The sequence below is a fragment of the Electrophorus electricus genome, chromosome 2 (genome assembly GCF_013358815.1).
Source record: "Electrophorus electricus isolate fEleEle1 chromosome 2, fEleEle1.pri, whole genome shotgun sequence".
NCBI classification, from domain to species: domain Eukaryota; kingdom Metazoa; phylum Chordata; class Actinopteri; order Gymnotiformes; family Gymnotidae; genus Electrophorus; species Electrophorus electricus.
Window position 1 is genome coordinate 35,456,809 of NC_049536.1, and position 21,697 is coordinate 35,478,505.

Below are 21,697 nucleotides of genomic sequence, written 5' to 3' on the forward strand. Positions count from 1 at the left end.
GTTATAGGATCTCTATATGAGGTATAATGGTCTGTTTTCATTTTGTGTGTGTGTGTGTGTGTGTGTGTGTGTGTGTGTGTGTGTGTGTGTGTGTGTGTGTGTGTGTGTGTGAGTGTGAGAGAGACAGAGAGAGAGAGACAGGGAGAGAGAGAGAGAGAGAGAGAGAGAGAGACAGACAGACAGACAGACAGAGACAGAGAGAGCTCATGTATCTAAATATTTATTCTACAAAATAGCCATTTCTCAATTAGTACTGCATATATTCTTTTAAGGTCACTCTTGCATGTGTTTTATTTTGTATGTGAAATGATACCTAATTCAGTGTTGTTGCACAGCAATATAGAGCCGTATAGAAAAGAAACTGTTATTTATGATATTATGTATTTTTCCTGTGCGGCATAATTTTCTTAGCTCTCCGCTGTTCTAGTGTTTATTACACACTGTTTATTCAAATCTTACGGCAATGCACACCACAGAGGGAGATGTGAATAATTCAGTTGGTTCTGCTATAGAATTTGTGGGTTTTATAGAAGATCTAGGGCACTGCCACCAATGGATGTGGGGAATATATGATACACACACACACACACACACACACACACACACACACACACACACACACACACACACACACACATACATAAGTGTAGTAGGCTGGCATGCACACTGTTCATGTTGGCTAATGTTGTTTCTCTGCTATTTCTCATTTTTCTCCACTCATTTACATGATTATAATTTTTTAAATAAAGCAACCCTGATGAGAAGAGCAGGGGAGCTATTTGAATGTTTCTTTCTCTATTTTAGCCACCCACACAGGGTTTGCCAAAGACTAAAAGACACCTGTAAAAGCATAACATGCTGTTATTGTTCAACACCAACATAGAGATACCCAAAAAAGAAGCCATGATACTAAATAGCACAATTAGGATTTGCTATATATTTTCAATTCTACAATTAAATCTACAATTTCAGTTCTACAAAAATCAGCCATTAGAATATTGATGCCAAGCCATTTGAGGTTCTCCAGTGACTGAAGCTCACAGGTGAATACCTGTACAGACAGGTTGATGTATGATGCTATCTAAATGCCATCACATCAGTTTAGACCTGTGTGCTGGGAAATGTGCCTGAGAAATATGGCTGTTTGTTTTAAAGGCATTAACAACAAATTAAATACAAATTAGTACCTCCTCCTTCGTTAGTGCTCATACTCTGAATGCTTATGGCAGAGAGAGCCATTGATTGGCAGTTTATATTTTGCACTACTGATACAAAATCATTTTTCAGATAATGTTATCATAAATATAACATTGAGGCTTATCTGTCTGAAGAATGACGTGATGTTATTTGACGCTACCACAGTTCCACACACAGTGGAAAAGGTGCTGTGTCCACAGATTTTTTAAATTAATATAGCCTACTGTACATTAATAAGGAGGAGGCTAATGAAAAGAACTTATCATACGTGCATTTTTTCAATAGTTTAATTGTTCAGAGTACCAAATTACGTAAACAGATAGAATGATTGTTTATGTGGAAAGACAATGAGCACAGAGAAAGGATCTGCGATGGATGGGGTATGTCTGCAGCTTTGCTCTCCTCTCCCAGTTTGGGTTGTGACACTACCCTGCCTCTCCTCCAGGAGGCAGGGTAGAGCCATGGCCTCTACTCTGTGTCTTCAAAGACGTGGAGGAATCCGAAACACTCAGCTTGCATCTCCTTAACACTTACTAAAGCCTTCCTGTGCTGAGGACATAAAGAAGGTTCTATGGCTTTAAGTGAGAAGAGAAAAGAGATTTTGTTTTGTGATTTATCGGCATAAGCACCTTAGACATCTTAATTGCTAATTATGGTAAACCTTGGTGTGCACACCTGCATGCCAGAGTGTCGTGAGGATTAATTATGCACCTGTTTTCATAGGCTCACCCTTTCAGCTCAATACCAGTGTGGCAAGTGCAAATGGTATTTGAACAGAGATCCTGAGCAGATTTAGATGACAAGCAAAATTTCGACGTTTTGATGAACGTGTGATCATATTTCTCATAAATTATGTTATTTAATTACGTTAATTATGTTAAACAAACCTAAGTTGTCAAGAGCACAGTATGCCTTGCATGTCTGGGTTAGTACTGTGTATAGGCAATGCTTATATAGTTTTGTCTAGAGTTCAGTATGCCTTGCATGCCTGTCCACCCACTCGTTTACTGTGCTTACTCTCTGTTTCCTGTTCCATACTATGCCGAGCATAAAGTGTGATGTACTATATCAGCTGTTGGAAAAAGACATTTGATTTGCCCTTAACTTGGTTTTGTCTGAAGACTTGCTGGAAGTGTGTCATATGATACGAATATGTGCAAAGCTTGCAGGTGATCATGAAATATTGCTCACTCCAAGCAGTGCAATTTAACGGTGGCATGAAATAGAAAATCACATCTTCCCCAGAATGAAGCAATCATGTGGCCATCCAACATCTGGTGGCAGTTATTCCTATGACATCTGTAGAGCTAAAGGTTTAATCGGGTGTAAAGTGTCAAAGAAATGTAATATCTCGGTAAGAATTAAAATCCTATTTCCAGGAAAATCGGATGAACACGTAGTTAATAGAACGATCAATAAGCATGTCTTCCCACAGTCATCTTCTTAATGTACTTAATTGTCCTACTGTTTCAGTAATTACACTGTCATACCAATGCAGAATCCTAAATCTGAGTTTTAATTGCATGTGTGACTCATGAAAGGAAGCTCATTTTAGCCCGCATGGCCACCACGGAGAATGTCCAGACACCAAAGCTCACTGTGTTAATTGATCACCTCTAGATTTTTCCATGTAAATGTTTTTTTCTGTATATCAGGGACATCTTTATTGCTGAGTTTATGCATGAACACCAGATAATTAGTAATTTCTGTTTTTTTGTAAATGTCATTATTTAGAAAATGTAAAGATTATGGAGAGGGTAAAAAGCATGGATTCATGTCCAATAAATGAGTTGATAGGAATTCAAAGGCACTGATAGGCATACTCATCTGTTCGTTTGCCTACCAATGAAAAATATTTAAGGCCCAACAAAGAACTCTCAGCTGAAAGGAAATATTAATTGTGAATTCTTAATTGCAGATGTTAGCATTCTCTTTGTGTTTAGGGTATTCATGAATTTATTGCATTGCGGACTGGTTACATTATCAGATCTGCATATTTGGTGTCTATGTGGATGTATTCAGTACTGAGCAGACAGTGAATGTCTCATTTCTAGGAATCCCAGGAAATGTATTAAAAAGAGACTTCTTCTCTTTAAAGATTATGTTTGCAGTAACTGATAAACATGAAAATATGACATTTCTGCTGCAACAGACATACAAGTAAAGCTGTAGCTCCTAAAGATGTATTCTCCTAAACTCTGCTTATCTCACTGTAATTAAATGATGTGTATTAATGGCACATTGTGGTTGCAAGTTAGTGCTCAGACATAAGCAAAGTCTGTCTGGAATTCTATTAATGTTCCTCCTTGAAGGACTTCTCTCTATGCCCTTCTAAGTTTAATCATTCTAATTCCCTATGCAAATAGTACTCATTTGCTTCAGTTGAGTAATTCTGGCTTCCGTTTAACCCTGGGGCTGTGGTCACCTGGGGAAGACCTTGCAATTGCAAATTTCTAACCTTTTTCATTTCCACTGCCTCATCTGAGCTATTGCTGCCAGTGTTGGGGGATTGCAGAGAAGAGGGCAAAGTCTGGACAGTGCATTGTCATTGATGACAGTGCTGAATGTCACAAAACTACGACATTTTATTAAAGCACATAGGCAGTATGTATCCATGTGTGGGACGGGTTTTAACATAACTATTAAATTGTTATCTTAACCGTACACAAGCCCATTTGTGTGTTTACACATGTACAACTCAACAGGGGTGATAATCTCTCATTATTCACCATCCCTCGATGCTCTTGTGCACTAGGTTGCATGACACTCCTGGGCTGGATTCTTCCCAGGGGCAGATGGAGCAAAGTCAGTCACTCTATATTTTCACTCTCTGCCTGTGGTCACAACCACTCAAGCACAACACATTTATCATTGCAAAGATGTGGCCACTTAATCAGTGTGATGAGACCTAGATTTCTCCAGCCCTGCTCACATGTGGTGAGTCATGTCTTATTCTCTGTTTGTAAGAGAGCAGGTATGATTTTGAGGCTAATTACAGCTATGATATTATACTTATTATACTTATATAGCTTATTTGTATTAAAGGTGCTATGGGCATTGTAGTTGTGTCTTAAACAGTATTTTTCAGGTATATAAACAAGCAGGCAAACTCATAAATAAATAACTAATATATCTGATTTCTACAAATCAGAAATTATCAACATAAATAAATATGTTATGGGTGCAAATATCTATTTTGATGAATGATGTCTTAAAGACATACACCCTGTGACCATCAATAATTGGATATGAGGTATATTTTTGTTTACACAAAATTATTCATGTAATTTCCCATACGCGAATGATACTAGCTCTATAACAGGAGTAGCACACTTTAATTTCACAGTTGAAACATCTTATTTCATTGTCTGGCAGCATAGTTAGCACTTTAGCACCGAATGTCTGTTAGCCTTGGGCCACACCATGAGCAGAAAAATATAGATAAATGCTTTTTAAAGGCGTCCCTGTGGGAGTTCTCCCAATGCACTCGGTGCACTTGCTCCAATACATGATGTAGATTTTCAATATATTTTAAAGACACCCTCAATGGAAAATGAAATTGTACTTTGCTTTCATTATTGCCATGTAGAATTGGTCTGTGTGCTTGGGGCAAGATTGATCACCAGTGGGCTTATTATCATTATGAGAACATTTAGTGCCAGTCCCTGTTGCCAACCTTGCTGATTATACGAAAGCATCTCCCTAATAACCTTAACAAGAATAACGCCCCAGGATGGCCAATTTCTTGCACAGAGAGAGGCCATAAACTGCTGGAGGCTACACACACACTGTCCCTCCCAAAGTCACCCTGCTCTCTTCTCCTGGGCTCCATTGCTGTGCTCTGGTCCAATAAACCTCTGTTCTCATTGTATGTGCCTCCCTTCTCTGTTTTGTTCCATTTAACTCCATTTCCATTGAAGTGTAGATCTCTGTGACCAATGCGTGGCTGAAGCTACTGATCATCATATTTATATTGTAAATTAAAATTATACGGTGAAATAACATCATCTTTAAGAATACTGTAGTTATTTTAGAAATATTACTTGAATTGGATTCTTAAAACACTACGACGGAAGAGAGAGGTTTGTCAAAAATCTAATACTTCTTCAGATATCCTGTTTTTGTAAATATCAAAGCATCCTAGGAAGCAAGCGTTTGGGTTGCACGGGGACTTTACTGCCCTCTGGAGGACCGCGCTGAAAAATCACGAGACTTCCAACGTGACGTCAAACCCCGTACGAATCAGTGCGTCACAGACGAAGACTTTTGGACAGGCGGTTAAAACAACAACACGGCCGTTATTACAGTTTTAAAGTGTTCACCGAAACGCCATGGCGTCATTGTTTAAGAAGAAGACTGTTGACGGTAAGTTACTTTTTACTGATTCATTTCTAAACCGATTTGCCCAGTAAATGTCTGGCTGCTGTTTGTTTCATTTCACACGGTTTGTTTGTGCTAAATGAGCAAGTTTCCACGTAGGAAATTCGACAGCAAGTTATACCAGTTTTCTGGCAACTTATGCTTAGAATTACGATGTAGTTTCTCTCTGAAATAGCACCATCATGTTAGATAGATGCCTGCTTTTAAAAAATAAATTCAAATTAAGCGTGATCGGTCAATGGTGCAAAGTTACCAGCTAAATTAGCTAGATTGCTGGATAGGTTAAGTCCAGTTAAGTCCCAGTATTCGCTAGTTAAGGTGTTTTGAGACATTCATTCATTCATTCATTCATTCATTCATTCATTTAAGACGAATTTCTTCAAGTTAGGTTAGCTAGCTACCCTTTAATAGTGTTATGGAGTCATTCACATTATCAGATGATTAAAGATATAGATAATCCTATACCTAGAGTTCACCTAGTGATCTTTCCTGTCAGGGTGCTAGAATTTTAAAATAAACCGATTGACCACCTCTCAGCAAACTGTATCATTACACAACTCGTATCTAGGTTAGGGAATTTGACCCAGAAAAAGGACTTAGAAATGATTTAGAAGTAGTTATGGTCTAAGTTAATTAAATGAGCTCTTAACTTTATAGGTCGGATACCTCGCTAGCTGTGCTCTCTAAACTAGCTGAGTTCGCCTGGTCGCTGTCCACCGCACCACTAACCGCTTTATTCATCTCTATCGCAGGTGCCTTTCCTTCACCGCAGTGGGGTTAATCGCCTTAATATGTTGATGGTAACAGGAAACCTTTTTACTTTGGATTTATAACTTTAGTTTTTTACATACTGTACGATTTCTTTAAATCTAGACTTTTCCTGATATGTGTGTTAGAAACCACTGAAACATGGTGAAGGACTCGCACCAAAATAGCTTTTCAATCAAGCAGTGCTGCAGGTCGCTGACTTGATTCTGCAGTTATTGACTTTACTGTAAGATGTCACATTTATAGGCTAGGAATCTTCCAGGCATTACAGTCACACCGTTTACTGTATTTTTTCCTAACCTAAGCAAAAGTTTGTTTTTCCTTACCATCAGTCATTTAAAATAAACTAATACTTAATAATAATAAACCTAATAATAAAATACAAAAATACTTCATTAAATGTGCATATATAGTCTGGGAGTCTTTTGATATTCATAGTTTTAAAAGAATTATTTTTTATGTACCAACATATTTAATATGTAGCAACATATTACTTTGTTATTTTTAATTACGTAAACACAATAAAACCATGTTGTTACTTACATGTTGGCCGCATCCTTATGTCATTACTCTTCTGTTCTGTCAGACTGTTTCCTCTGTTTCTCAGGTCCAGGTGCCAAGCAAAGCTCCACTAAACTGCAGTATCCTCTAGATTAGGTACTTTGGCTCAGTTGGTTTAGCTTCTAGACTTGTGTGGACAGCATCCGTCCCTTATAATACGTTTTGGAATACGTCATCTTTTACGTAGTGTATGAAAGTACTTAAGACTTATCTTGCTATGGGTGATGAGTTTCTAATGAACATTTAGATGTAGCCTACTTTTTAAATATTTTTAATGTAGAAAATCAAGATAATCTTTGTTTTTTTTTTCAGATTTCTGTCTTTTGTTCAGGTTTTCACTTTTCTTGCTTTTTTCTTTTCCTTGTGTTTTTTAAAGCTATAATTTTATTTCTTTTTACTTAATAGTTTTGTTTTTGGAAACATCAGTCACTTATTTCTTGCTTATTTTTGTATTTCTTTTCTTTATTTGTTTCTTTCTTTCTTTTACTGTCTTATTTATTTTGGAGGTTTTTTTGTTTGTTTGTTTGTTGTTGTTGTTGTTTTTTTAAAGCATTGGACGCTTCACTGAATTATCACTGAAATCCTGGAGAACATTTTCCACCAAAGTGCTTGGCCTTTCATATATCATTCTCTACCACTGTCAGTATAGTGGTTCTTTTCTGAGGCTGAGGTACTCTTAACATGATATGGCTGACATCCATGAGAACCATCTATCTGATAGCAGTCTTGGAGCCTGTAACATCCCCATTGTAATGAGGCTACCTTTTCCTTAAGCACGTGGGTGTAAATGTATGAAAAAGGGTTGGTGTATGGTAACTATTAGACTGTCAAATGTATTAAAATTAAAATGTTTGTGTTGTTCACCCCTTGATTGAAAACAATTGTTGTGATTCAGTTCCTTCTCCCTTATCTCATAAAAACGTTCATGTGTTTCACTCTAGGCGATATTCTGACCCAGTTTTTTTTTTGGGTGTATGGAGGTTTTTAATGGTCAATGGACTTGATAGATGATTTGATCTGGAAAAAAAATAAGATTGTTCAAGCCTTTGTTCCTAGCCATAGCTACCCCCATATAAAACTACTCTAATTACATTTCTGTCATCTAACGCTATCTAATGGTTCACCTTACAGTGTTTATTTGCTTATTTTTGATCAGCTTTATCTTTAAATAAAAAAATCCTCTGAGATTTTTTTTATACCTGGGAGAAGTAAACAGATGATGTCATATTCCAGAAGAGCAGTTATTTTCCATTCCTGCAGCAGTGTGAAATTGAACAGTTGCCCCATTCTTATATGGGCTCAGGAACGAACAGTTGAAATGAGTAATTCCATATAAGATGCACATTAATGTGTGTATGTGTGTACGTGAGTGTGGATGTGGCTCTGTATTGTGTGGTGGAGCTTTCCTAGTTAAAATGATGGTTGAACTATTGCAACTCTTCAGCAAAAATGTTGAATGTCCTACTGTCCTAAATGTCATATGAATGTACAGAGAAAATGCTTGCAAAAAGATCTTTATCTCTTGCTCTAGTTTAGAGTGGTTTAGCCATGTAAACACTAGTTTAAAGTAGTTCAACGCCTTCCAGTGTTCAGTCCAATCCATAAACATTTGTAGTTCTTATATTGGGTTTACTCTATTTTTTTGCCAATTTTAAAATTCATGTATGCAGATGTAGACAAAGTTCTCTTTTCACAAATAGCAATGTGATTATGATTTGAAACCACAGTCTGGGTCTGTAGTATACAGACAGCAAAGCTAAACCAAAGCTTGTTGGCATTGCCTGAAGTTGTTGACTATAACCCTAGCACCAGAGTGGCAATGCTTCAGCAAGACTGCTACTGATTCCACAACATTCATATCTAGTCCCACATATACTGTGTTCACCTGTTATTGCTACGTATCTGTACCTGAACGTGTAGGCACACGGATTTTTTTAGCAAGTGATGGGTGGCCTAGTTCAAATAAGTCTCTGTTTCCTGTTGACAACATGGAATGATGTCTAGTGAACAAATAATCATGATTTCTGTTTCTTCCTGTAGAATATTTACATTTATTTTTATGAATATTGCATTAATTCCATTAATTCATGGAATAGCCCTTTTCAAGATGTATTTGAGTCAGATGCGTAATTGGACAACACATTAAATCTTTGTTCACAGGAACACGTTCATTAAAGTCATAAATAGAACAGGGCTGTTGCGTGATAACATTAGACATGCAAGCTTTCAGGGGGTTTTGCATGGCTCATACATTTCAGAATCACCACACCTACATGGGCCTCAAAACATTATGAAATGTGCATGATATTTTTCTCTTGGGATATTGGTACACAGCTCATGTAACAGCTGACTCTATACCCATCCTGTTGTATACACGCTATAGGAGTCCCCTTTATAAATGTATGCAGACATACCCGTTTTTTTTTAAGCCAATACTTACCTTCATATGTTAAAGTTTTAAAACACAACAGCCTTGGTCTGAAAAGTAGTTTTAAGTCGGATAGTTTTTTTCTGGGGAGTTTGGAAAGGAGCCTTCTTTCAGCATTGCATAAGCTGTATTACGTTAATTGGCTTAGTGGCCCACATGTTGGTCTTTGCTTGTATTAGGCCTAGAGAGAGATGCTTGGAGATCCAGCTCACTGAGCTGTGTCTGGATTTTCCACAAAGTTTTCTGACATGTCCATGCTCACACTGTCTTGTCACAGATATCATCAAAGAGCAGAGCAAAGAGCTGAGAGGGACCCAGAGACAGATCACCAGAGATCGTGCAGCCCTGGAGAAACAGGAGAAGCAAATGGTAAATGGGAGAGAGACACCGAAGTGCAGGAAAAGGCTCATACCTCCTAATCCATGTTTTAAACACAAAACCTGATTAAACTTCTGTGGTCTCATTACGGTTTGGTTCGGTACAGTGCTGTTGAAGCTTATTGCCACAAACAAAGTGAAAATGAAGTCAGCTAGACTCGTATATTCCTGCCCCATTTGATGTCTGTTTTGGTTTCATAAGTAGGTAGATTAAAGGGTCTAATTGGCTGTAAGAGGAAGAATGTGCATGCTACAGCACCTGAGGCTCTGAGCAAAGAGACTGTTCTCTCAGCCTCTTCCTATCTCAAGCCATCTCCTCCTCCTCATCCACCTTTAATCCTTAAAGAAAAAAACTTGTGTCTCTGGTTTTTAAGTAAACATAAAAGGTGAATATAATTACTTCCTAGTAGGCACCTTCTTGCCTTGCAGTTATGCTTTATTATAATTAGGCAAGTAGGACTAAGGAGATTTTCAGAAAGTTTTTTTTACCATTGTGTTTCCTGCACAACTACAACAAAAGCAGATTTTCAACTGGATTATAATACAAAGTGTGGTACTTGGCAGGTCCAATACAAAGCTTGTATTCATGAGCAGCCTACTTTACCATCTTCTGCTATGGTGAATTACCTGTCATCTTAGAGTCAGGAGGAGATGATGCCCAAAACATCAGCTTGTCAGTCTCCAAGCACTGCCTGGTGGCTGACACAGCAATAGAGTATCTCTAATAAGATGAGATCCACTGCTTCCATTTCATGACACCAGACAATATTAATAACCATGATGACATGATTTCATCAGGGGCTTGTCAACGCTAAAACTCTCCCCATCTCTCTCATTTTGTGGTTGTGACAGGAAGCGTATCACAAGACCTGTGAGTCATCTGTCATAAGTGGACATAATGTGGACTAGATTTTATGGTGAAAAAGAACAATACGTGTGTGTGTGTGCGCTCTTTCTTTTTAGTGACAAAGGTATCAATACTATGTAGGAAAACCAAAACAACACTGGGTTTATGGTAAGGCTTAGTAAATTCTTATTCAGTATGCATATGAGTGTGTGTGTGTGTGTGTGTGTGTGTGAGAGATCTGTGACATGGTATAAAAACAAATGTTTGCTTGTGCATGGCTAATGTGAGCCCAGGATGATCGTGTAACTTTTAAACTCATCATTTGCACATCTTGGCATTACTGCTCATATAGACACAGTTATACATTACATAAAGGTGAACATCTCACTTCCCAGCACAGGCTCTTGGGGAAAGATTTGGCAAACTAGTTAATGTGGTAGTGGGCTGAATTTGGCCTGTGTTTTTCTAAGATCTATTCTAAGCAGTTTTGCTCATTATTTAGTCACCCATATGTAGCCTGTTGCAAAGACTGAAGTGCAGGTAGTTCGTAGCTGCTGCAGTGCTAATGAGCTTTCCCAGCTTCCACTAAGCTGATTGTGTGGTGGTGTCCCAGGGGAGATCTGTACACATGTGCTCTCCATCATTCTGCAATGCAGCGTTTGCCTGAAGAACCCCTGGACTCCTGCTGGGCTGTTATCATTCACTTACCAAAGTAAAGGCATACAGGCCCGTGGGCCTGAACTAGCAAATGTTGGTTTCTGTAGAGCACTGATCACTGTTTAGATCACTGTTAAAGATGCCACTTTTGTTCAGAACATGACATCATGCTGTAAAGAATTACTGTCATTATGTTTGAGAGGATTTTCCGCTAACCATCTCTAATCAGAGACTGCGGTTCTTATTCATACATTTTGTTCTCAACAGGAAATGGAAATTAAGAAGATGGCCAAGACAGGCAATAGAGAGGCCTGCAAGATCCTGGCCAAGCAGCTGGTCCAGCTGCGTAAGCAGAAGAACCGCACCTACGCCGTGAGCTCGAAGGTCACCTCCATGTCCACGCAGACCAAGGTCATGAACTCTCAGATGAAGATGGCTGGGGCTATGTCTACCACAGCCAAGGTGAGATGTGGCACTGCTGGTGGTTTGGACCTCCAAGACATGCTTAAGTCTCCTGCTACTTTTCTGGGGAAGTTGGGGTTACTGGTTGAACTTAAGAAAAAGCCCTTACACAGCACATACTGCACTTCAAAAGAATGCTTAAGCAGGGGAGGGTAATTAGCAGGTTGTGGAATGGCTTCTTAAGTGCGGTGGCTTTTTTATTCGGTGTCCACAGACAGAAGGACTGTTGAAAGTCTGTTTGTATGGAACTGCCGTATTGTTCCCATCGTCACTTATTTAAAGAGCTTCTGTAATATCCTAAATTAAATCTAAAATCTGACCCATATTACTTCCCTATACATCTTTTGGACCAATTAAATAAATTAGCATATGAGTTAGTTATTCTGAATTTATAAGTGTGTTTTGAGTATTGGAGGTTATAAGTACACTGTATAATATGAAAGGTAATAGAATTATAACCCTTATACTCAGTCATACATGTGATTTGTTGTATTTGAAATGCATATTGAATTAGGTGAAATAATTTTGCCTAATGACAAAGCCAGAGGCAGGATCACTAGCTATACCCATAAATATGCATATTTTCTGTTCAGCTGTATATATTCTGCAAAATGGGGAAGTAAGCTGTATTCTATTATTCCATCATTAGCTTCCTTGAGCCCTAAACGGTCTACAGCCATCACTACAGGTTTGCAGACATGGCCCAAAATGCAGATGATGTATAACTGAATTCACACTGTTGCATCTCATTTGTGATGCTTTGTGTTTCCTCACCAGATGTAGTCAAGCCAAGCACAAACCAAGGCCATGCTCGCATACACATACACACACAAAAACATACACACACAACTCCGTGTCTTTGTATGGTTTCTTGCCACATCAGGAAGGAGGATATTAATATTTCCTCATTTGGCTGCTGATATCCTGGGAGTTGTAGTCTTGCAGCTAAGGCTTTGTGGGAGAGCTGCTGTCACACACATGAGCCATAATGAGACTGACACAGGTGGTTTGTGTAAATAATTCTCTCTAATCAAATGAGACCTTTCCTGTTTTGACTGCAGTGTCATACTGTCGAAAACCCAGAGGGCCATTAAAAAAGTCTGCATGCAGGTCGACCTCATTTTATATGAGCTGTACGTCCTGCTTGCTTACCTCTTGATTTATATGGAGCTGCATTCAAAATGTCTTCTTGTGGGGTGAACTGGGAGTGTGTGTGTTCTGTTTCATCATGCTCTGTCATGACACCTTGTTTTTCCTGAGTGCACCTGATTCATAGCTTGGGTTACATGTGTCTCAGACAATGCAGGCTGTTAATAAAAAAATGGATCCAAAGAAGACTTTGCAGACGATGCAGGATTTCCAGAAAGAGAACTTGAAGATGGGCATGACGGAAGACATGAGTGAGTTTTTTATGTTTCTTTTGCCAGCTAATTCTAGTTTATATAGTTGTATTTTAGACAGGAGAAACCAGCATGCGGATTTTTGTCATGTTTAGTGATTCCAGACATTGATTTTACATCCTCAGTCAATGATACACTAGATGAAATCTTTGAGGAATCAGGCGATGAAGAAGAATCTCAGGACATTGTGAACCAAGTGCTGGACGAGATTGGCATTGAAATCTCCGGAAAGGTAAGAGACTTTCTTATGTCTGTCTGCATCTAGACCAGAGCACGCAGCCAAGCCAGTGTTCGAGGGAACCGATAGTTTTGGCAGATGCATAACTTTGGGCATTGCCATCGGTTGATCTCCGGCCCCCCTGGCTAGCGTGCTTAACTCAGAAACAGATGTGTGACGTGGTCCCTCAGGGCCAAACTTAGCCTTCATCTCACTATTGTTCTATCTGCCTGGCTCCTGTTGGTGTCGTTTCGTACTAAGAAAATCGAATATGATTTCTTCAAGCATCGCTCTAGTTCGAAGACTGTAGAACTTGCCCTGCTGTGACTATACTGACTGGGTTTGCTGATGTTGTGCAGATGGTGAGAGCCCCCTCAGCCGGAAAGAGCCTCCCCAGCGCGTCCAGGGCTAAGGCAGCTACCATTTCAGATGAGGACATTGAGAGGCAGCTAAAGGCCCTGGGAGTGGACTAAAGCTTCCCCCCATTCCCCCACTGCACTTGTGCTCTGAGTGCCACCAGACTGCCTTTACTGGCAGGGACACAGGGATCGCTAATAACCTAATAACATAAAAATATGATTATGGTGCAGTTTGTAAGACTCCACTTACTTTAATGATTTAAAAAGCACATGGTGGTAATGGGATTGAATGAAGGAATGTTCCTGAGGTCAAAGAATGGGACACAAAGATTTTCCAAATGCTCATAAAATATTGGACTTCCTTAATCTGCATCAGTTTTTAAAAAACAATTGGCCCTTTACTGCAGTGAAAGACAAGTCACCACTAAATATACTGGGATCTTCTAATGTAATGCTTTAATGTAATGCTCTGGCTGCATAACACAACTTTTAATGTACAACAGACATTATGGGTTCTGTGAATATAATACTAAGTTTCTGGTAAAGTGTTAGTAAGTGGCCACTTGCATTGTTTGCATGTGTTTCCATGGGTGATTGGGCTATATTATACGTTATTTACTGAAGAATTTACTATATTTCTTTATGCCTCTGTAAGTTCTTTGTCATGATTATCAGAAGTAACAATTCTCCTAAAGTCTTGCATGAAACTCTTGAATGTCATTGTGATGAAATGGTTTCCCCCTTTACATTTTGACACACTGACTGTTCAGCAATTTGACAAATGTTTGTAATTAACAGCCCAACTGAAACTAATTTAGATAATGTACATGATTGCCAATGATGTACAAAGTGGTCCTGTCAGTGGAATTCACTCTGTAGCTCAACTGAAAGGCATTTGACAGACGTGTCCTTGCCAGTTAATTATGCAGTCGAGCATTTACTGAAGAACATCACATTTCAGGTGTCATTACCAGAGCCTTATCTACATATGCAAACTAATAATGTGAGTCTGTTACTGAGCTGAGAACTGAACCACCATTTCTTATTTGGATGAGTGCTGAATTTTGAATCATGCTGTATCTATTATTGTACTTGAAATGTAAAGGATGAATACACTAACCTCATTAAGTTCTGGTGTAATCAGAGAACACTAACCTCATTAAGTTCTGGTGTAATCCAGAGCCAGACTGGAAGCAATATATATATATATATATATATTATCCATGTTTGTTTTTTGACTTTACCATTGTGAGATTCTCAGCATGTTCTAATTTAATATTACTTTTCTCTTAACTTATGTATTTATATGAATGTACAGTTTATGGGTCAGTTTTGTTTTGTAGTGAATAAAACATTTTCATATCTTGTGCTCCAAGTTGATAGATGTAGTTAAGCACTTTCAATCATTCTTTTAAAGAGGGCAAAACCTTAAAGACTATGAAATGCCACTTTGCCTTTCACACCTTATTAAATTGCATTAAATTACAGTTCATGGTTCATAATGATAAACATCATTTTTACATGAGGTTTTAATGAGATTTTGGAGAATGTGCTCAAATGAATTTCAGTGAAATCCATCCATTTTGAAACAATGCCTTGTGGAAGCATAACCTTTACATTTTTAACATTGTATTAAAAAATGTTAGCTTAAAACTTTTTTTAAAAAATCTGCACAAAACATTTGAATCTATTTGTGAAATATTTCCCCCACACCATTTTATCATGCATTACATTATATGTGCAAATTCTAGTGTCCACATAGTAAAGTAGTGTTGATACAGTGGGCTGGCTGATGCTGTTACAGTGTGCAGGTGAGATCCTCCCACTCCGCTCAGGACTAGAACATTACAATAAATATTCCACACTAATACCAGCAGGGACTGCGCTGAGCTAATGCTACAGCACATAATAGACACCTGGACTAATAAATTAGCACCTGGTTCCTACAGCTGGGATGTATATGTCCCCCATGTGACCTCGCAATGCATGTGCTTGTCTTGCCCTCATCTGCAGGTTGTTGTACTTGCCAGTGTGACTTATGAATAAAGTACTGCATTTTATTTATCATGCATTCATTTATTTCAGTTTTGTCATTACAGAGGACAATATCACCAGTGTGCTTTTAGATTTATTTTGTGTTTATTTGGGGTTTTAAGAGAAGTAGGATTAGTTATAGTGTAATGAATACACATTACAGTGGAGAAACAGCACTTCATAATAATGCTTTATTCTGCATCTTGACTCAATATATTAAGTTTAAATTTTATTGTAAAAATCTGACCTGAATATATTAATTTAAATAACTCATTACATCAAACTTATTTTTCAGGCACTTGGAGGAATAATCTCTTTAAAATGATTTTGCAGAGTACTATACATACTGTATAAGACTCAGAATAAGTATTTAACAAAAACTCCAACATAGTCCAACTGTATATTATTAACATAATTTCAATTTTGCACGTATTCTTTGTATCAGTTACTTCCAAATATACAAAGAGTACTGCATGGGAAACAGGACTATCTGAACCTCAAGATACTCCACTCCATACACAAGAGTGTCTGCCTCTTCGACTAACGCCAAGTTACTTTGTGGTTTTAAGTGGCAAAAAGCTACCAGAACCTGAACAGAGTGTTTTAATAGCATAAGGACTTCCAGCGGCTCTACCTGCAGGTGGGAGTGTCTTTGGTGATGAGTGAACTGTGGTGAAGGCTGGTCTTGACCCGCTTCTCCCTCTGCCTGCGGTTGCAGAACCAAACACGCACCACCTCTTTCTCCAGGTGGAGACCCTCCGCCATGCGCACAATTTCCTGCGATGACGGCTTACTCTTCTCAACGAAGTTTCTCTCCAGCGCCTCCTTTGCCCCCAGACTGAGGAAGTGAATTCAATTTGCATTTATTTTGAATCGCATTCAGAAATAATGAGCGATCTCGAGGATGCGTGGTTGCATGTTGTCACACCTAATGGTTGTTCTTCGCTTCCGTTTGCGTTCTTGCATTCCCATTTTGTCATTGAATAGAGCTGTGGAAAGAACACAGCGGTGCACAAGTTTCCTGCATGTCCTAATCATATCTTGTACCAACGTATATCTCCTTTATTCATTATCCTCAGGTTTTTATATAGATACAGTAAGCATATTTACTCCGAAAGGACCGCAACTATAACGACCATGTAATGCACAAGATGCGACTGAACGCGCTCTGCTGTGGGCTTCTCACCCCCGGCCTGCTCTGCTTCCTCAAGCCACTTGGCCAGAATAGATTTGAGCTTGCAAGCATTTTTGAAACTGAGCTGTAGGTTTTCAAAGCGACAGATGGTGGTCTGACTGAACTCGGAGCCATGCACAGCTGCCAGCGCCTCTCCAACATTAGTCTGAGTGTAACCTGTTAATAACAAAACAGAGTTGGCATGTTCCCCTGCTGAGTCTTTATGTCACACTATATTGAGGAATTTTTACTTCTGATTCAACACATTTTGTGTGTGATGTGTGAGGTTAATTTTCAAATGAAACACATTAATAAATACACACAAAAAAATTAATCGACAAATCAATGCCAACCATAGGGTAGGCTAAAAGGTTTTTTTTTTTTCACTATAATTAGTTGCTATCTTCAAAAACAAAGCTAGAACGAGAACTAGGTCAAACCCAGTTTGATCCTCCTCAGTTTGAAGTCATTGGCAAACTTCTCCAGCTCGCGGATCTGTGGTGAGTCCATGTCCGGCGGTTCCTCCGGGGGGCGACTTTTCCTGCGCAGCTCCTGCTTGATGTCCCCCAGCGTGGGCTCGTCTGTGAACAGGGCCTGGGGCAGCGGAGGGAAAGTGTGCGCCAGAGGGCCCCCGCCCAGACTGTGCTCAGGGAACTTATACAGGCAAGGAGCCAGCGCACCTTTGGGGCAAGAGGGGTAGAATAAAGGACTATATCCAAAACTGCATGCTCACATACTAAAAAGTACAAATAAACAGTTACATTTTTTTTGTCTGCCAACTGTCCTCACAAAGGTAACATTTGATATACAATATGTTGATTCGACCAAATATGCGCAAGCTATTAGCTCACGCACTAACAGTACATGCCTCCTAAAATGGTAACATGGGCACGTTTGTAGCTTTGTAGTTTTGGAATGAGGACATGATGTGGGCTCACTGCTAGACCACATGTTATACATTACGGCATTTTAGAGTGTGCTGCATTATTTAAACATCTGCTGAGAAAATGAGGTCACTAGCAATGCCCTACAACAATTCTGAGAATTAAACATTAGGCCACATGCTAGCCAATTAGTGAAAAATCAAGTGAAACATACTTTGTAGTCTTCTAAGGTTGGCACAAAATCAGGTTTGTGTCTCCCCCTTGTGTTTGAATTTATTTCCTGCAATTTGCTCACGTTTAATCTTTTTTTTCTTTTTTTTTTTCCTACGGCTAGACGGACATTTCTGAGCCAACCCATCGTAGGTAGAAAGAGTGTATACTATATGCTCAATCACTGACAAAACATGTCTTTACCATGTTTACGGCATTAGAATGTGAGCTTTTACCCGATAAAAACAGAGACATAGATTTTCATAGATAACTGTTCTGGCCTGAGCATCTTCTATGTAATATCACACTCCTCATGTTAAGGCTTCACTGTTATTATTATTCTATTATTTCTACAGACACCAGGGGGAGTATGTTCACACTTAGTCCATATGAGTGTGTAAATATTTGTCAAAACCACCTTTACATTCATTTCAGTAAAGGAGGCCATTTGTTTGGGATAACCATTTCAATGCTGTTTTTATACCCATTTTTAAAATCAGTTTCAATTTTAACTTTTGTGTGATAGCCCTACATGCCAGAACTGAATGTTTGTACTAGGAAGAGCTTGGCGCTGCCGCATGCGCGTGGGCATGGCCAGAGCTGTGTGCAGGAGCCCCGTACCTGGCAGGGAGCTGGCTCCATTCACCATGTTGGCATGTGGCACACTGCAGGTCTGCAAGATGCGGGTCTGAGAGATGCTGGCTGATAGCATTTCCTGTGCTGGGAACAAAAAGCCTATGCTTTTATCTTACACACACACACACACACACACACACACACACACACACACACACACACACACAGACATGCACACACATACACACATGCACATACACACACACACACACACACACACACACACACACACACACAGACATGCACACACATACACACATGCACACACACACACACACACACACACACACACACACACACACATATGCCCTCGATGAGCACTGATTGATGTCGCTCAAAGCAGTGAGTCACGTAGGTCCTTCTGAAGAACTGATGTAGCAGTGCAGGCGGATCAACCCACCTGCCATCATGCCGTAGGTGGTCTGCTGGTTGCTATAGTGACACGGGGGCATCGAGTAGTGCAGGCCAGCGGAGGCGCTGCTGAGGGCAGAGGTGGATAGATGCATGTGGGAGCGTTTGGACGACTGGACGAGGGGCAGAGCAGAGGGGACTGCAGACAGGAGCACAGCAGAGCACTCGTCAGCTTATCCAGCCCATCACAGAGCAGAGAGACAGAGAGAATGACAGGCAGACCTGGGAAATCTCAGGGCAGTAAAAAAGACCATCTGCCTGGCTGAGAGAGGAAAACAGAGGTGTGTGTCTTGCAGTCACATCTGTCAGCATTCACTACCACTGAGTTGCTTACACTAATGCTGGAAATATCTGTAATGAAATCTGAAGCTGCTATAATGAAATGATTATCAAAAACAAACCAACGTTTTCTTCAGAACATAGAGCAGCATAAAATGGCTTTGTTCAGTCCCCAGGAACTCCCACAGAGGCAGTCAGGGGACCAAGTGTTCATTCTCACGCTGTTAATTTACACTTATGCACATACTTTCAAATGTGTTTATTCAAAGGAATCCTCTGGGTCTTTAATCAGGAGATTTCCACCCAGAGCACGAGTGGAGGTCTGTTAAATTGAACCTCTTACCCATGACTTAGTAGAAATATTCCGCACTTCTTTTTATCTACGCCGTATGTGGAGTCACTCTGGGTATGAGCCCATCAGTCAGAAGCAGAGTGTTATTTGATCAGCACTGCTCTTTAGACCGCTCGGGGAGCAGGCATCCACACTCTCATGTCGCTCTTTTAATCGGGATGATTTGACATGCACTCGCAGGTGCACCCGCTTGAATTAAAACTGAGTTAAGTGAGCATTTGCGTATGAAAAGTATCGGCACTGCCCAGGGGAACGCTACATCACATCAGCTTGTTCAGCGCCAGTGTGCAATTGTACAGTTAAGTTATGGTTGTGTGCTAATATTTGTTCATTTGACAATGGGTGGATTGAAAAGTAATGTCTTCAATTCATTACAATTCTGAGAAAGGTTTATCCAAAGACTTCTTACATGTAAAACAGTGGTGCGATGAACAAATACTCATTTAGCTACCAACATGTCAATGTAATAACATGCCTAGTTGTGTAATTGCCCATGGGAAAGTAACAGCTGTGAAAGTGAAGCTTATTCCATGTATGCATCATGTTTATGTATTTAAACTAATTATTGTCATTCCAAGTTCTCTGCTGTCTTAGTTACTCAACATAACGTATTAAACTGCTTTAGGGACTTGTCAGAGAAATTCAGAGTTTATGTAATCCACAACAGAAGAACGGAGCCAAAATAGATCATCTGGGCAAAGGGAAAAGCCTTGAAATGAATGTAATCAAATGTAAACTCATAAATGGTAAACATTAAAATGAGCATCGCAGTAGTATGAACAGTCACAACATTCATGAGAGAGCTTAAACATGATAAACATCGAAACAAAGAAGAAGAGGACGATGAAGAGGAAGAGGTATGTGTGAGTGTGTGTGGTCAGTGGAAAGGTTAGGTCTTCAATGTGAGTAAGACAGAGTGATGAGAGAACCAAGAAAGAGTGGGGAGTATAACAAGTCTGAGCTGTAGGGTCACCATCTACAGAGAGTGACAGAAAGTCTCTCATTTTCTAATTCTCTCTTTCTTTCTGACTCTCTCTCTCTCTCTCTCTCTCTCTCTTTCTCTCTCTCTCTCATTCTCTCTATCCCTTTTTTTCTAGCTGCCAGGTTTCCTTTGGGGAAATTCAGAGAAAGCTATCACCATTGACACCTTGACTGCTCTGAGATTAAATTATAAAAGTTCTGGTCTTCTCCCTCTCAGGAGTATTCCATAAGACACAGTGTATACATTTTCCTTTTTATTCTATTCTCACAAGACTGGCTGACCCTGCCTGAGCAGGGCATGTGTGAAAGTCTCATTTCAACAACAAAAATTACATTAAAAATTAACAGGTCTCAAGACCAGTTCTTTTTTCGACCTTCCTTCAGTTCAGTAAGTGATGGTGAGAGAGCCGGAGAGTGGGAATGTTACCTGGGGGCACCATGCCACCAGCATGGCTGGAGACGGGCAGGCAGTCGGCGGCTCCAGTGTGATGCATGAGCAGGGGCAGGGCGGCAGAGTCCCCACTCAGGGAGCCGAAGGAGTCGCCTCCTCCGAAGGCCTGGCAGCTCATGACTGACAGTCTGTCCGCTTACCTCCACAGGTACTCACGCTGCATTACCCCTCTGGTGTGACACACGCATGGCGTGTGCAGGTATTTATACCTGACCCCCACCCAGATCTGCTCATCCATGTTAACACGTCCCTTCCCAGGGCTATTACCGTACTCTAGTGGGCCTCGGCAGCCTCCCAAAGCAAAGCCCTGGTAATTAGGGCAGAGAGGGGTAACTCGACACCCCCCATTACAAACTGCCCACCAGGTTTTAGGTAAGGCCTGTTGCTGCTGACACAAATCCACCGAGATTGTTTACAGGGTAAGGATGTGCAACAGCCAATTATGAAATGCCACAGAAAAGCTTAGATGTTTTCAAAATTGGACTTGTGTGTCATAAGTGCAAATAATTAACTAGCAACTAGAAAAACAATAGCTTCACATTAAAATACAAATATACAATTGTTTGCTTTATTATTATTATTACTATTATTAATATCAGAAGCATTGTGCACAATAATAATAATAATAATAA

General features: G+C 39.7%; 2 protein-coding genes across 4 annotated transcripts; one reads left to right on the plus strand and one right to left on the minus strand.

The window, feature by feature from the left end:
- Nucleotides 1-5,442: 5,442 nt before the first annotated feature.
- Nucleotides 5,443-15,020, plus strand: chmp2ba (charged multivesicular body protein 2Ba). Of its 2 annotated transcripts, none has more exons than XM_027009547.2 (6): nt 5,443-5,562; nt 9,612-9,703; nt 11,483-11,677; nt 12,975-13,077; nt 13,203-13,309; nt 13,654-15,020. In XM_027009547.2, exons 1-6 carry the CDS (start codon nt 5,529-5,531, stop codon nt 13,765-13,767), a joined length of 645 nt encoding a protein of 214 aa, XP_026865348.2. In that variant the 5' UTR covers nt 5,443-5,528; the 3' UTR covers nt 13,768-15,020. The 2 variants fall into 2 exon arrangements, with proteins under 2 accessions (XP_026865348.2, XP_026865349.2); XM_027009548.2 differs by lacking the exon at nt 5,443-5,562 and adding an exon at nt 10,675-10,726 and having other exon boundaries at nt 9,631-9,703.
- A 694-nt stretch (nt 15,021-15,714) lies between these two features.
- pou1f1 (POU class 1 homeobox 1) lies at nt 15,715-21,232 on the minus strand. Of its 2 annotated transcripts, none has more exons than XM_027009588.2 (7): nt 21,042-21,232; nt 18,992-19,141; nt 18,577-18,675; nt 17,302-17,541; nt 16,874-17,038; nt 16,616-16,676; nt 15,715-16,525 (listed from the first exon to the last, which is right to left on the minus strand). In XM_027009588.2, exons 1-7 carry the CDS (start codon nt 21,181-21,183, stop codon nt 16,318-16,320), a joined length of 1,065 nt encoding a protein of 354 aa, XP_026865389.2. In that variant the 5' UTR covers nt 21,184-21,232; the 3' UTR covers nt 15,715-16,317. The 2 variants fall into 2 exon arrangements, with proteins under 2 accessions (XP_026865389.2, XP_035379445.1); XM_035523552.1 differs by having other exon boundaries at nt 18,577-18,702.
- Nucleotides 21,233-21,697: the final 465 nt, after the last annotated feature.

Bases quoted from the DNA above. Each gene is read 5' to 3' on its own strand.
- chmp2ba (XM_027009547.2), top strand. From the start codon at position 5,529: ATGGCGTCATTGTTTAAGAAGAAGACTGTTGACG. The intron at 11,678-12,974 runs GTGAGATGTGGC...CATGTGTCTCAG, and splicing joins CTATGTCTACCACAGCCAAG to ACAATGCAGGCTGTTAATAA. The intron at 13,310-13,653 runs GTAAGAGACTTT...GATGTTGTGCAG, and splicing joins GCATTGAAATCTCCGGAAAG to ATGGTGAGAGCCCCCTCAGC.
- pou1f1 (XM_035523552.1), bottom strand. From the start codon at position 21,183: ATGAGCTGCCAGGCCTTCGGAGGAGGCGACTCCTTCGGCTCCCTGAGT. The intron at 19,142-21,041 runs GTAACATTCCCA...TCCTGTCTGCAG, and splicing joins TGGTGGCATGGTGCCCCCAG to TCCCCTCTGCTCTGCCCCTC. The intron at 17,542-18,576 runs GTACGGGGCTCC...CTTGCCCCAAAG, and splicing joins TGGAGCCAGCTCCCTGCCAG to GTGCGCTGGCTCCTTGCCTG.